The sequence below is a fragment of the Theropithecus gelada genome, chromosome 2, assembly GCF_003255815.1.
Source record: "Theropithecus gelada isolate Dixy chromosome 2, Tgel_1.0, whole genome shotgun sequence".
Lineage (NCBI taxonomy): Eukaryota > Metazoa > Chordata > Mammalia > Primates > Cercopithecidae > Theropithecus > Theropithecus gelada.
In genome coordinates, this window is record NC_037669.1 from 57358349 (window position 1) to 57373198 (window position 14850).

At 35.7% G+C, this 14850-nt stretch overlaps 1 protein-coding gene across 3 annotated transcripts in view; it reads right to left on the reverse strand.

Moving 5' to 3' along the window:
• GRM7 (glutamate metabotropic receptor 7) overlaps window positions 1-14850 on the reverse strand; it is an 889769-nt gene that overhangs the window by 284897 nt on the left and 590022 nt on the right. For all 3 annotated transcript variants that reach the window (XM_025375788.1, XM_025375787.1, XM_025375786.1), the window contains exon 6: window positions 5018-5218. In XM_025375788.1, the coding sequence (XP_025231573.1) occupies window positions 5018-5218 (201 nt within the window). The remainder of the gene's footprint in view (window positions 1-5017; window positions 5219-14850) is intronic.

Consider the following 14850-nt stretch of genomic DNA (forward strand, 5'->3'; position numbering starts at 1 on the left):
TGGCTACACGTGGCCTGTCAGTGAGACATCTAGGCTTCCTCCCAGCATGGTACCCATGCTCATAGTCCAAATGTTCCAAAAAAACTAGACAAAACTATTTTGCCTTAGAAGTCACAGTGCTACTTCCAAATTAATCACAGGCTCACTCAAAGGGAGGAAAAATAGATCTCACCTCTTGATGAAGGAAAGCTAACATCATATTGCAAAAAAAGCATGTGAGATCTGCCATCTCTACAAAATATAACCTACTCCAATTTGTTTCCTAAAAACTAGTAAATTGAAGTACAGACATGCTTCAGATGAAATCCTTCATTCTATAGCTATTATTTGAGATTTTATAATCAAGACACCAAATTTGTTAAGTTTATATTTGTAAGTATTGCCATATGGTTGGATGGGCCAACGTAAAGGTAACTAAAATGAATTTAGGCTTGGGACTTTGCATGGATTTGGGTTGCAGGAAAAATATCTAGGCATGATAAATTACCCATTTCTTTCCTCAATGCATAAGAGGAGGCTAAATACTTGATGAAACTGTATCAAACACCTTTAGGGTACGATATTATCATTTTTTAAATTGCTACTTTGGCAAATACGAAGACCAGAACTGTTAAATTATACTCTGCTGTTAACAAAACTCCTATCTATACAGCAAACTTTGTACTAAAGTAACCGTGAAACATCATCTCAAGCTTACTGAGACAAAGAAAAATCAAAATCCTCCTAAAATATGCAAAATAAAGTTTAAATTTTTCACAATGGATTGGAAGAGACTTGAGTTCTAGATCTGTCTCTGTCCTATGCTAGCTATGGAGTCTTGGACAAATATTTTTTCTCTAAGATTTTATTTTTTAACCAAAAGTCAGAAAATTGAATGAGTAAAACATGTCAAGTTCTTTTCCCCTCTAACCTTTGCTCACTTAAAGTGACATAGGACCCACTGATTAAATTTAGCACAGTTTCTTTGATTTGCAAAACTTTTGAGCCTTGTCATCCATGAGTACTGCAGTGTCTTAGGAGCCAGAAGTCTCTTAGCTGTCATATGGAAGAAAAAGATATCCTTAGAGAAAGAAGATTTTGTTGACCATAGAGTATGATTACAATGATGACAAAAAAAAAAAAAAAAAAGAGAAAAAATTAGCCCTTCCTGAAATTCCCATGCAACCTCAGATATAAGAGGAGGCAGCAGGAATGATGCAGGAAGCCCTTGCTCTCAGCAACTTGAATAACATTCAAGGAAGCAGATTGTGGACTTAGTCGTCCTGTGTCTCAAGTATAACATCATCGCTACCTAGCTGTATGGATTTGAACATCGTAATTCTTAAGTTCCCCATGAATCAGTTTCCTTATCTGTAAAAAAAAAAAAAAAAAAAAAAAAGAAAGAAAAAAATAGCATCCTAAACCATTATGATGTTTTAAAGATAAAATAAGTCAATGCAAAAAACGTTTAGCAGTTTCGGGCACACAATAACCACTTAATAAACATAAGCCCTATGAATAGCTCAGCTATTCTGGCTTGTCAATAGACAATCCCCTCTTGACAAAATGGGTCTATAATCATTATCTAAAAGAAGAATCAGGGAAGAACCATCAAGAAAACTTACCAAACAAATTTTATTTTTGTCGCTAGTGTAAGAATGGTCACACATATCCATGAACCAGAATAAAAAATCCAGAAATTGACCTCAGCATATGAAATACGATGATTGAAAAAAATAGTATTTATATTTGTTTGACTCTGGGAAAATTGGTTGTACAAATATTAGGAGATTCTGTAACATCAAGAAAAAAATACAGAACGAACATAACTTGTAGTTGATCTTCTTTGTCTCCATCTAAACTAGGAAACTATTGATCCCCATATTGAATGTGGCTCCTCTTCATTCAGATACTAGGTAACTCCTGAAAGATTGATACCATGTTGTGGTTTTAAATGAGTTGTTATTAAGAGAAAAAAGTAAAGAGTTTTTTAAGACCATACTATATCCAAACCAGGAAATTAACACTGATAGAATACTATTAAAACTAATCTGCAAATGTTATTAAAATTCCTCCACCTTCCCATTAGTGTTTTTTTCTAGCATAGGATTAATCAATATTTCCACATTACATTTGATAGTAATACTTCCTTGGTCTCTTTGAGTCAGAAACAGTTCCTTTATCTATTATTCTCCCGGGCACTTTAGAAAAGTACTTGCCAGTGATTTCATAAAACATCTTTTAATTTGGATTTGTTTGATGTTTCCTTAAAATTAGGTTTAAGGTATACTTTTCGGCAGTAAAACCTTAGAAGTGATGCTGTAATCGTGCCACTGTATCGTATCAAAAGACACACAATGTTCATAAGTCTCATTAGTGATGATGTCCACCTTGATCACCTGTTTTACGTGCTATCTCCCAGTTTTCTTCACTACAGAGCTACTATTTTCTTTTTGGTTATTCATATATATCTTGATGGAAGGTACTTTTGACACTATGCAAATATCTTGTTTCTCATCATACTGTAACCCCATACTTTTAGCATCCCATGATACTTGCCTAAAAATATTACTACTTAGGTCTTTACTAAAAGGCCACTCTGTATTTCTATCTTAACTTTATTCCATCATGCTGCCTATTCTCTTGCATTTGTTTAATTAGTTAAAGTTTATTGATATCAGTATGGACTCATGGTTACTTATGTTATTTTATGAGTTATAATCCACTGGGATCCCATAGTTGGCCAATGGGATCTCTTCCAATTTGGTTTCTGTGCCCTTTCAACATGACCCCTTCAGTTTTTGAGAATTTTCTTGTATTCTGGCACAGCATGCTTCAAGCTTATTTTGGGCTTTCCCTGCCCCAGGACCTTAAAGAATGGTCCCAACCATTCTTTAGGGGTTCTTCTACCTTTTTAATTTAACAATGATATTTATAAATAATATCTGTGTGCTAGATGTGTTCATTTTTACCTGTGTATCATTGCTCTCAGGCCCTCTCAGGGAACAGAGCCAGGCAGAATTGGTATATATAATACACATATAAAATTTACTTCCATATTTACCCATTGCATGTTTATTAAAAACCATATATATTATAATCCAACATAACAGGGTTCATTCTAGATGTCCCTCAATCCTTATTGGTGGTTTCTATCTTAGATAATGAGAAAACTGGCTCTCATTATTCACAATATATATAATTATTTTCTCAGTCTTATTATATACATAGATTAGCTTCAGAATTGTGAAAAAAACACAGATTTACTAGATATTGTCCAATGAACGTACAGCTATTTTTGTCTTCAGCCTTATATAGTCAAATACTATTTTCCAAAATTACTTGCATTCATGATTTATTCCTCACCCTCCTTCACTTTAGTTATGTAATTTATAAGATAATTTGTTACTGTCTGTGTTGAATGTTGCATTGCTCATACATTCAAGTATACTTATTTAATTCTTGGCATGTGAAACATTAAGATGTAAGAGTCGAGACTATTCAAATAGATATTATCAGAGTGTGCTTCCTCCTATTCCTTTTATCCTATTGGCGCATTTTTTCACCTATCTCTACCCACATATTTTAGGTAACCTATTAATTTATAAAAGAGTTTTGTACTTTGAGAAATAAGTTTAAAACTTGAAATATGGTTGATGTGGCAAATTACAAACATTACTTCTATTAACTTGAGTATTCTGATGTTACTTTATAAGTGTGTGTGTGTGTGTGTGTGTGTGTGTGTGTGTGTGTGTAGCTTTTCATTTATGGTTCTCGGCTCATAATTACCATAACCTTTGTTATAATGTTGGTGCACTTTAGGCCTCAGAAAACAATTTCTCTTTCCGAACTTCTCCTGCCCTCTTTCTACCAACCTAAGGTAGGATACCAACCTTCCTCCACCTTTCTGTTAACAGGCCATCAGACCCTCATTTTAGAACGGTCCTGTCCCATATCCTGGAGGAAGAAATGCTGCACAGATAGACCAAGAAAGATGTGGACAGACAGGCCTTGCTGGGTATCACTGCTTAGCCTATTAGTATTAGAGTATATCCTTTGTGTCCAATCACATTTCTTCACAGTTGTCGATCATGCCTATTCAATGAAATCTTCATAAAAGGCCCAAGAGGACAAAGTTCAGAGAGCTGAACACAGGGAGGCTGACAAGAAGGTAAGCAATAACTCATCTGTGTGCAGGGGAGGCCAGCACACCCCAACTCCATGGGGACAGAAGCTGCCACTCTCAGGACCCCTTCAGACCTTGTCCTATGGATCTCTTCATCTGGAGGTTTATTTGTATCCTTTAAAATACCCTTTGTCATAGATTTAAGTAAGTGTTTTACTGAGTTCTGTGAGTTGCTCTAGGAAATTAATCAAACCTGATGAGAGGATTGTCAAAACTCCAGTTTATAGCCAGCCCATTGGAAGCACAGACAAAGCAACCTAGGGTTTGCCACTGTCATTGGAAGTGGCAAGGGGAGGAGTCTTGGGAACCAAGCCTCCAACTTGTGGGGCTTGACAGCATGCCAGATACATCATGTAGGAATTGAAGTAGAGGACACTCAGCTTATGTCCATTGCAGAATTTATTGCTAGCTTGGTGTGTGGGGGAAACCTCTCCCCTGACATTTGGTCATGGAAGTCTTCTATGTGAATTCTTGTTGTGGTATGTGAGCAGAGGAAAAATGGCTTCAGTTTTTCCATATTCAGAGGTACCTACAGCAACTGCTCCTTTCCCTTCCTCTTCTATCCCATACCCACCTGAATTCACCAAAGAAGAATTTGGCTGTGTGCAAAAAAAAAAAAAAAAAAAAAATCTCTATTTCAAGAAAACGAGACCAAACCATAACCCCCCAAATATATTGTAATTCATTCTTCCATTCATTTGCTCATTCATGCATTGATTCAGTCATTTAAAGTTTTATAATCAAGCAAGTTTTGACACATATTTTAAAGCAAATCATAATAAAAATTTAAAACTTATGAAACAGAATGCCAACACTTAGGATTCCAAAAAGGATGGATTTTTGGAGACTCACCATTGAAGTTAACATTGCGGATATACTTCAGCAACTTCTTGCCTCCAGCTTGCTCCATCTCTGGACAGACACCCCGGTAGTCAGCACAGAGATCCTTGTTCATGTGGTGAAGGGCATGAGCCATAGCATAGACCGCGTCAATCACAAACTGGACTTTACCCTCCTGCTCATAGTTGGAATCTTTTCCAATTCTCTCCTGTCCTGCACATTAAAACAAGAAACACACACACACAAATTGGCATTGAGTAGAATGTCTAAATTTAAAAGTAAATTTTCAATTATGCTTAAAGAAAACACTGCTTCGACAACTACAGTAATTCAAGCCACATTTGCCTACCATGTGATAGCCAGCTGGTATCCATATCCAGCTACCACGTTAGATTTCTCTAATAGTTTATAGTATTTTACTTTGTGACACCTTACCTGCTATTCAAAATATAGTGGTCCCTTAGAATAAAAGGATCTTTGAGATTAGAAGCTGGGTTGCCACACTCAAGTCTGAAAAGCTTGCTTATTCTAGAAAGACCAAATGGATAATGACAGAAAACAAACTAAATTCCACACCTGAACTTATTACTTTCTACATACCTATTGTACCGTCTCAACTGTCGCCTGTCTCAATTGTTAATATTACTGGAGATTCAGATGCTCAGGCTAGAAACACTGATGTCAGTTTTCTTTCTCTTCTCTTTCACAATCCCTGCTCTCACATATGTAAGTCTAATAAATTCTAGCAGTTCTACCTGTGAAATACTGAAGAGTTTCAAACACTCCACCAATGGCCTATTTATGCCTCCTACCATTTTCCATCAGGTGCAAAGCTCATGTCTCCTTTCATCCATTCATTCCTCCATATTCACCTTTACAAACGATCGAGTTAGTCCCACCATTCCCACACTAATAATCCTTCAATGGCTCTCTACTGCCTACAGATTAAATCCAGATCCTTTTTACTGGTACCAGCGGATATTTATCATTTTGCTCCCATCTGCCTAATAATGGTAACAACTGATATTGACTAAGTCTCCACACTATGTTGAAAGCTGTGGATGTGGGATTTTTATGTCATCGTCACTTTGTGAGGTAATTTTTTTTATCCTTATGATACTGATGGGAAAGCTGAGCCTTATAGAGATTAAATCACCTTCCAAAGGTCATTTACAGGTAGAGCAATGATGGCGGCCCAGGCTTGTCAGACCCCAAAGCCCACATTCTTCTCATTACTTGGGCCCTGCCTACCCTCTCACATTTATTTTCCTTTACTCTTCCACATAGGTGTGACTATTGTTGCAGTTAAACTATCTTTGCTCATGCTGTTTACTTTGCCAGGGAGGTCCTTCCTCTTTGCTTCCACCATCATACTTAATTCCCAACCGTGTGTCACATTGAGGCACTCAATTGCAATTTAACATTCCCGTAAAACATTTCAAAACTTGCTTATAGCATTGTCAATAGAATCATATTTTAATGCTCTACCAGGTGTCCAAGACATTTTTCTTGTTTTTACCCTTGGATCCCCACCACTGAACATAGCATTTAGCATCTAGCAGATATTAAATAACACTTGTTGCATTAAATCATGCATTCATTAAGTACATGACACCAGCAGCTCTCTCTAGACCTCTGTCCCTCTATGAAGAATAATTATCCACAAATTGCATTTCACTTTCACATCAATATTTTCCAAATTGTTTTCTATGGCACATTTGTGTAGTGAAGAAACAATAAGAGCTCTACAACCTCAACCCCTTTTCCTGCAAAACACACGAAGGTTTCCCAACAGCCACTGTGCTAAAAAGTTTTAGGTTTCTTCACTGAGAGACTTTTCCAGAACATTTAACATAATACATAAAATATAGTCTCCAAGAGGGAAATTTAGAATTTCCCAAATTTACTTGAATTTGTATTTTTCCATTTCAGAGCACCATTAATATCTCATATGCCAGAGAGCTGTGTTTTATATGTATCTCATTTAAATACCAAATCAACTTTATGCTCACTGCCTGTCACGGGATCTAGGGTTTTTCAGTGTATATAGTATAGGATTTTTTTAAAAAAAGACAAAATTTATCATGAATTTATGCCGCTACTTCCCATTCATATTCAGGACTACAGAGTTTTTGCTCAACCTTGACACTCTTAAATCTCTACTTCCTTTCTCTCATAAGGAAAATCTTGGTTCTCAATGATATCGCTATGATTATTCATTTGCTTTATCCCATAATATACAGATAACATTCTTAGAATAACAATCATGTCTAACTAATAGTCTGAAAAGTATAGAACAGCCTTCTGCATATACCTGTATGTGTTTTTCAGTTTTTGCCTGAGTATTTTGGGGAAGAATTTTGAGAAGTAGAGGAGCTTTGTCAAAGGGTAAATTCATGTGTATTTTTATATATATATATATATATTGGCAAATTGCACTCTAAAAGGATTGCATCATTTTGCCGTCCCACCAGCAATGGATGAAAATGTTTGTTTCTCTGCAACCTCAGCAACAGAGTATGCTGTCGAACTTTAATTTGCGTCAATCAGGTACGTGAGAAATGCTACCCCATTGTGTTTTTGTTTGCATTTTTCTTGTTGTAAAGGAAATTGAGCTTCTTTCATAAGGAAAGATGCAACTTGTTTCTTGTTTTTGTAAACTGTTCATAAACAAGTCAATTCTGATAAAAAATTACTGGCCATTTTCTTCTGTATTTAAAATTAATTAGATATATTAACTCTTTGAGATTAAGTTGCAAATATTTTTCCCAGTTTGTCATTATTCTTCTACCTCTTTCAGGTATCTTTTTTCAAATAAAAATTTATTCTTTTTTTCTAATAAAATGTATTGATTTAGTTTTCTCTTAATACATCTGGATTTTGAATCATGGTTAGAAAAAATGAGCCCTCTTCCAGAGTACAGAAGTTTTCATCCATGTTTTCTCTTAGTACTCATATAATTTTTTAAGTTAAATATTTGACTCACTTGGAATGTATTTTGTTATGCAATGTGAGAAACTAATCAAAATTTTATCTTTTACCATATAGCTATGCAGTTATTGCAATATATGACAGTTCACCTTCTCTTGCTGATTTGAGGTTCTGTCTTTACTATATGTTAAATTTCCACGTGACTGGGTCCCTTTACGGATTTTAAATATCTGTTTCATGGTTTACTTTCTCTATCCATGCACCAAACCAGAGTTTCACTTATAAAGGCTTTATAACATATTTTAATAACTGATACAGCAAGCCCCTCTGTGCCAGATTTGTTGATTTTTAAAGATTTTTCTGAATAATTTATTTCCTCCAATAAAATTTATTAACCATTATCTTCAGAAAGAAAATCTAGCAACGTGGTGGTCCATTTATCGGGTTTTCGTTGTATTTAAAAATAAACTCGCCTAGAACAGAAGCCTTGCTGAGGTTGAATCTTCCTATCTGTACCTTCATTTGCTCAAGTCTAGTTTTGCTTCTCTCAATAGTGTTTAAAGTTTTCTCATACAGGTTTTGAACGTTTCTTGCAAAGTTAGCCACGATGTTTTATTCATTTTTGCTATTATAAGTGTGGTGTTATTTTTCATGAATCATTTTATTGGTATTTCATCGTATATATAAAAGCTACTCTTTGCTACGTTGTGGCTGTTTTACTGTTTTCCAACCTTCTGTTATGAAAAATTTCAAACATAGAGCAAGGTTAAAAGAACTTTAGAGTGAACCCACTAACTAAATTCTAATATTACCATTTTACTATATTTATTTTATAAGGCTATTCATTTTTAGTATTAATTTTATAACCTGCTACTTTATAAATTTCTCTTATTTTTTATAGAACTTAGAAAAGGCAATTTTGGAGGCATTTTGACCATTATAAAATATACACTATGAAATAGGTTCAGACTAATAATTGAGGGGAGCCATTTCCAAACTATACTAATAAAGACAATCATCCTGGAAAGAATGCCTTGAAAAATAATTGCATTATTTTACATAATAAAATATTTTATTATCTGTGAAACATTGCAGGCTTTATCCCTTTCTCAGAGAGTCTCCAGGTATGTTAACGTATTAAAGGCTCTGAGAAGACTTATGCATTAAATTTGTCTTTGGAGCTAATAGGACTTGAAAATGTAGCCTTATATCAACAAAATCAGAAGTGACAAGTTTATGTTTCATAAAAAGGATTTAAGCTTTATTTTCCTTAGTATGGCAGTCACAATTATTTGCCAATCTCAGAGTCTTTGACTGCTCATATACCATCCCTACTCCTTGTCTCCCAACTGAAATCTGATTCTGTTCAGATATCGGAGGCCACCAATAGGAGTGAGGATTTCTGGACTTTTCACTGAGTTAATCCTGATTTGTCGAAGCCAATCCAATCTCCTCTGCAAGGACTGCTGTAGGAACATGGGATAGGATACAGTTCTAGCCAATGAGATATAAAGAAAGAGTTTGCTGGAGAACTTCTGAGAAAGTTTATTTATTCTTACGAAGAGATTAGTCAATTGTATCAAAAATCTCCCACACCGCACCCTGTCCACACACCCTGCAACTATTCTAGTTATTCTGTAGTCCTGAAGAGATGATAGCAAACCACGACAACAGGGTAAATACTTGATAGGGAAGTGAAAATGCAACTGAACCGTGAGTTAGCCAAGCTTGAAATCACCCTCCACTAGGTCTTCCAAGTAATACATGAAATGGTTCAGCCACTTACTAAACCTTGATTGTCAATATTTTCCAGGTTTATTTAACTACTACACTTCTTATTCATATACCCATTTACAAAATTCTAAGGGACTAGCATTAAACACACCCACACACACACTGAAATACAGTGTTAAGAAATATTTTCAACAACATAGCTTGAAGTGGACCAAAGAAAAAGCAGCTTTTTTTCAATTAATTCTCCATTAACAGGACATTGTTTTGATCTCTGTGATTTAATGAGACATTATTATATTCTTTATTTGGAGGAAGTTCGTCCTTTTCATTACGTTTTCTAGGAAAGAGTCTGCAGTTTAGATAAAATGGGAACTCTGAAGCATTATCTTTTTCCTCTCTGGTATGCAAAGCTTACCTTTTCAAGTCTCCTGATTTTCTTTTCTGTTATTACTTTTGCCCAAAGAGTCCAGTATTTATCTTTAAAAGGCACACTCTTTTAACCTTCTGTTGAATTAATTGTCAGTTGCATTACATAAGAATAACCCATAAATTCTTTCACTCTCAGAATTTCTAACGGTCATGCTATGGGGAAGATCTTTTCTTTGAAATACCTGTTTAATTTGCCCATTTCAGCTTACTGCTTCCTCAGAATATATGCCTTAGATAAAATGTATCAGCAAATTATTAGGATAAAAAAGATATGGAAAATGAAAGATATAATGGATTTGAAATTGTTAATTAAAAAAAAAAAAATCCTGGCCGGGCACGGTAGCCAGTAATCCCAGTACTTTGGGAGGCCGAAGTGGGTGGATTACCTGAGGTCAGGAGTTCGAGACCAGCCTGGCCAACATGGTAAAACCCCATCTGTGCCAAAAATACAAAAATTAGCCGGGCTGGTGGCGCGTGCCTGAAATCACAGCTACTCAAGAGGCTGAAACAGGAGAATTGCCTTGAATCCAGGAGGCAGAGGCTGCAGTGAGCTGAGATTGTGCCACTGCACTTCAGCCTGGGCTACAGAATGAGACTCCGTCTCAAAAAAAAAAAAAAAAGTCGTGTTTCAAAAGGAAAACCAAAAGACAGAGAGATGGAGTTATGGTTAGGTGAGAAAACAAATCAAAGATGTTTACTAATGTACATTGAGACACACAGATGCTAGAAAGATTCAGCAGATTTGAACAACTGGCATAAGGCTCCTCATGTGTTTTTAAGGCAATGAATAATTGAAATTTTTATTTCAAATATTAATTGAAGTGATTTCTTTGGAAAGTCTGATCTGAAGCTGTTTACGCTTGTGCTGGCAGTGCTTTTAGACTTTGCATTACATAATTTTATTGAATGTAAAGCCTCAAACTTAAATATTTCTTGAGGATGAAGTCCTGAGTAGTAACAGCATATAATTAACTTAAATATTAACGTTTGGATCTATTGTAAATGATAAATGCCTTAATAAATAGTAATTGAATATATTACAAGAGCTTTGAAAAGAGAGTCAGGGCATATTTCATTTGTGACAAACTGCTATATTCTGGGTGAAGGGGGCACAGGGACAGCAGGGTGGATATCCTGGAGTGTTACAGAATGTTGCTGGGTTCTAAAAGTGCTACAGTAACCTAGCAAGTCTCATTACAAAGCTGCTGCAGCTTTGTAATATTTCAAAATAAATTTAAAGATAAATAGATAAATAACTCTGTCGACTGGGTACTATTCCCCTTCAAGGGTAGGCATTTCTCTTTATAAAATGAATATTAATGGAAAACTAAGATTCTGCGTTATATTGAAGTTTACTTTAGTGCCATCTTTCATAGTATCCACATTTAGAGAATCCCAGAGTAAAATCCTATATGGCCTTGTGAGAATTATCAATAGAAGCAAAGTCAGAAGGTCTGGAATGAGCCAAAATGTCTGCAGTATTGCTGTGCCTCTATTTGCAGGTGAAGATGAGTGAGAATTGAATGTGATGAACGACTCCTGAAAAGAATGCTGGGGTTCACAGTGGGTCATAGCACCACCGGCAGCACGTGTTCATTGCGAACTTTCTGTGCACCAGGCTCTGTGGAAGCACTTTTCATGGTTTGACTTTTTAACCCTCACAGCACCCTTCTGAGACAAGTACTATTAATAATATTTTCTCCATTTGCCTTCCATTTCTTGCGTCTGTGTTACTTCGTTGCACATTATAAAAAATGAGCCAAATGGTTTCGTCCCTATCCACACAGGAAAAAGCGACACACTTGTCCTCCCACCCCCAACCCCCTTTAATTCTTTTCATTTTTGGTATTAGTTTAGGGTCATAAGTAATCTAAAAGTTCATGCTGGCCATTATTTTTATTTACATCCTCTTATACCTACTGAATGTTTCAGCAGAATTTCCTGCAAGGAGGATGGTTTTGACAACCACCACTGTATTCTTGCTTGACTTCTCTTTGGGTGGAAAAGTTAATGCCCAGAACAACTGACAAAAGGCTGGCAGAGGAATGAAGAAAACAACGCAAAAAGGCCAGATGACTTACCCATTGATCTTCCAGCTTAAAGGACCAAAATTCGATTGCAATTGAACCATTAACATCCTAATGTTCTGCAGTAGAAGTACTGAGTGCTCTGCTAAAGATTCAAAAAGAATTACAGCAAAGGAAAAAAAAAGTCTAGCTAAAACCCATTATTTCTAAGCATTTTTCAACTAGGATGCTTCCTTGAGAGCTATTCATTTTCACTTAAAACTGTGTTTTCTTCTGCAATTCCGTTTTCAATTTCCAGGTAAGTACAAGAAAAGATACATGCAGTGAATAAACGTGTGTTGGGAGTAGGGGGTGGATAATGAGGATGTGTTTAGGTACAATGCACACAGAGACTGAGGTTGAACGGAGGAATGTTTCCATCTCATGTTTACACACTCCAAACATGTGAAAGATGTCCTGAGGGACTCCACCAAGGACTTTATGGCCAAGAGCAATTTGTTGTGGGTAATGCTAATCAGTTCAGTAAAGGTAAAAACACTGTTTGCTACTAAAACTAACATAAGAAAACATAATATACCTTGTTACCAGACAAACAAACAAAACGATATGGTTTCCTAAAGAAGCACATAGATTCAGTTTCAATGTCTTACATAGATTTCCTTCTCCTAAGCTTTCTTAAGCCAATTTTCTACTTCAACAATTTTGATTGGTCCTCTTCTACAAGCCATAGAATCATTGAAAAAGTATTCTTTCTAGAATTGACTTAAATAAACGTCTCTATAGATGCCTGTCCTCTTAACTCATTCCTCAACCAAACCTCCTTCAATAAGGAGGTTGTACCACTCTGAAACTCTGTTTATGCCATCCCAGGAGTTGTATTCAGGTTGAACTTTTAGGACATTCATGTATCTGTTTATTCACAAAAGCATTAAGAAGCCAGATGAAATAGTGGATCTGTTCAATTATCACCAATAGTTGCTAAAAGCATGAGATAAAAGGATGATGGGAACTTTGCAGTGAATAGATCAGGTTGACAACCCTGGAATCCTAGCTTAATCTTTTTTCCTCCTCCTGTTTTGTTCTTGACATTAGCCAGTTTTTTGTTTGTTAGTTTGGAAAACGGCATTATATACATATGAAGCCATGTAAACCAACAACAACAAAAAACCTTCACAAAAACATAAATTTTCAGAGTAGAAAGGAAAATGTCACCTTGTCGTCTTGTGCCTAGGATATTCCCTCTTCTAAATATAACTACTCTCATTCCTTATGTTAATAACACACAAAATTAAGAAACAGATTTTATGTGTTTTCTAATGTGATGCAATACTAAATGTATACCACCACCTTGTAGAAATTCTATCAAATACATAACCATATAAACACAGAAAGAAAGAAAGCAAGAGACATAAACCTGATCAAGCTCTGGATCTATGCATTAATTTACAGGAAATACAGAAAATAAAGAAAATATACATCAAAAGTAAAATTCAATTCTCACAGGACTGTTCTGACAAATGGCAAGAAGTAAAAAGAAAAGAAGGAAACATATTTAGATTACAGAAAAAATTGAGAAACGTATCAAATAAATGTGAGACGTACAATGTATTTAGATCCTGATGTGAAAAAAACAATTTTATAAAGACATTTATGAGAGAAGGGAGAGACTAGCTATTCAATGATGATAATGAACTATTGTCTTTTGTGTGTATTATACATTTTTTGAGAGCAATTATCTCTTAAAGTTGCATGCTGTAGTATTTAAAATAAAACCATATGTAAAGGTTTACTTTGAACTGGCCAATGGTGAGGGAAAAAATATGTATAGGGTATATGTAAAAATAAATTGGCCAGATATTGACAGCTGTTGGGGTTCAGTGATGGATACATGGTGATTCATTACACTACTCTTTCTGCTTTTGTGTTGGTCTGAAGGATCAGATGATGCTCATGAAAATAAAAATAAAAGACGGAGAAGACCGGAAAAAGAGGAGGAGGAAGTAGAATAAAAAGAAGAGGAGGAGGAGGATAGAAACGAAAAGGAGGAAGAAAAAAAAAGAAGATCAAGATGATATAAGGGGGAAACAGGGAGGGTGTGCGGAGGAGGCAAGAGAGGAGATGAAGTTAGTTGCATCTAAGGATATCTACCATGTACCAGACACTCTCCTAAAGATGAGGGATACAGATATAAATAATAATACAACATGTTGTCAGCTTTCACAGTTCTACTCAAATACTTCTGCTGAAAACCAGGGTTTCCACTCTCATGTCAGGTCTTACAGATGCTCTTGGATTAATGTGCTTCCCATGTATCTAATTAAGGGGCATACATATTGCAGAAGCTATGGCATATGGGAAGGTTCATCTAACTCCCACGGGACTTTAGCCCCTTCCTGGATGAAACCTAGGCATGTTGTGGGGATAGAATGATTGCATCTCACTGGTAGCATGCCCCTTCACCTCCTTAAGCACACAGATGAAACACAAGGGAATTCATCTCACTTCAGAATTTGAAAGGATATTTCAGAATCATCAGTTTCATCAAAGTTTATTTTTAGAAAAGTCATACTTGAAAGTCCTAGTTAGAGCAATCAGGCAAGAGAAAGATACAAAAGGCATTTAAAGGAAACGAAGTCAAACTATCTTTGTTTGAAGATGCTGTGAATTCATTCCTACAAGACTCTATAGTCTCAGCCCAAAAGCTTCCAGAACAATTTCAGCAAC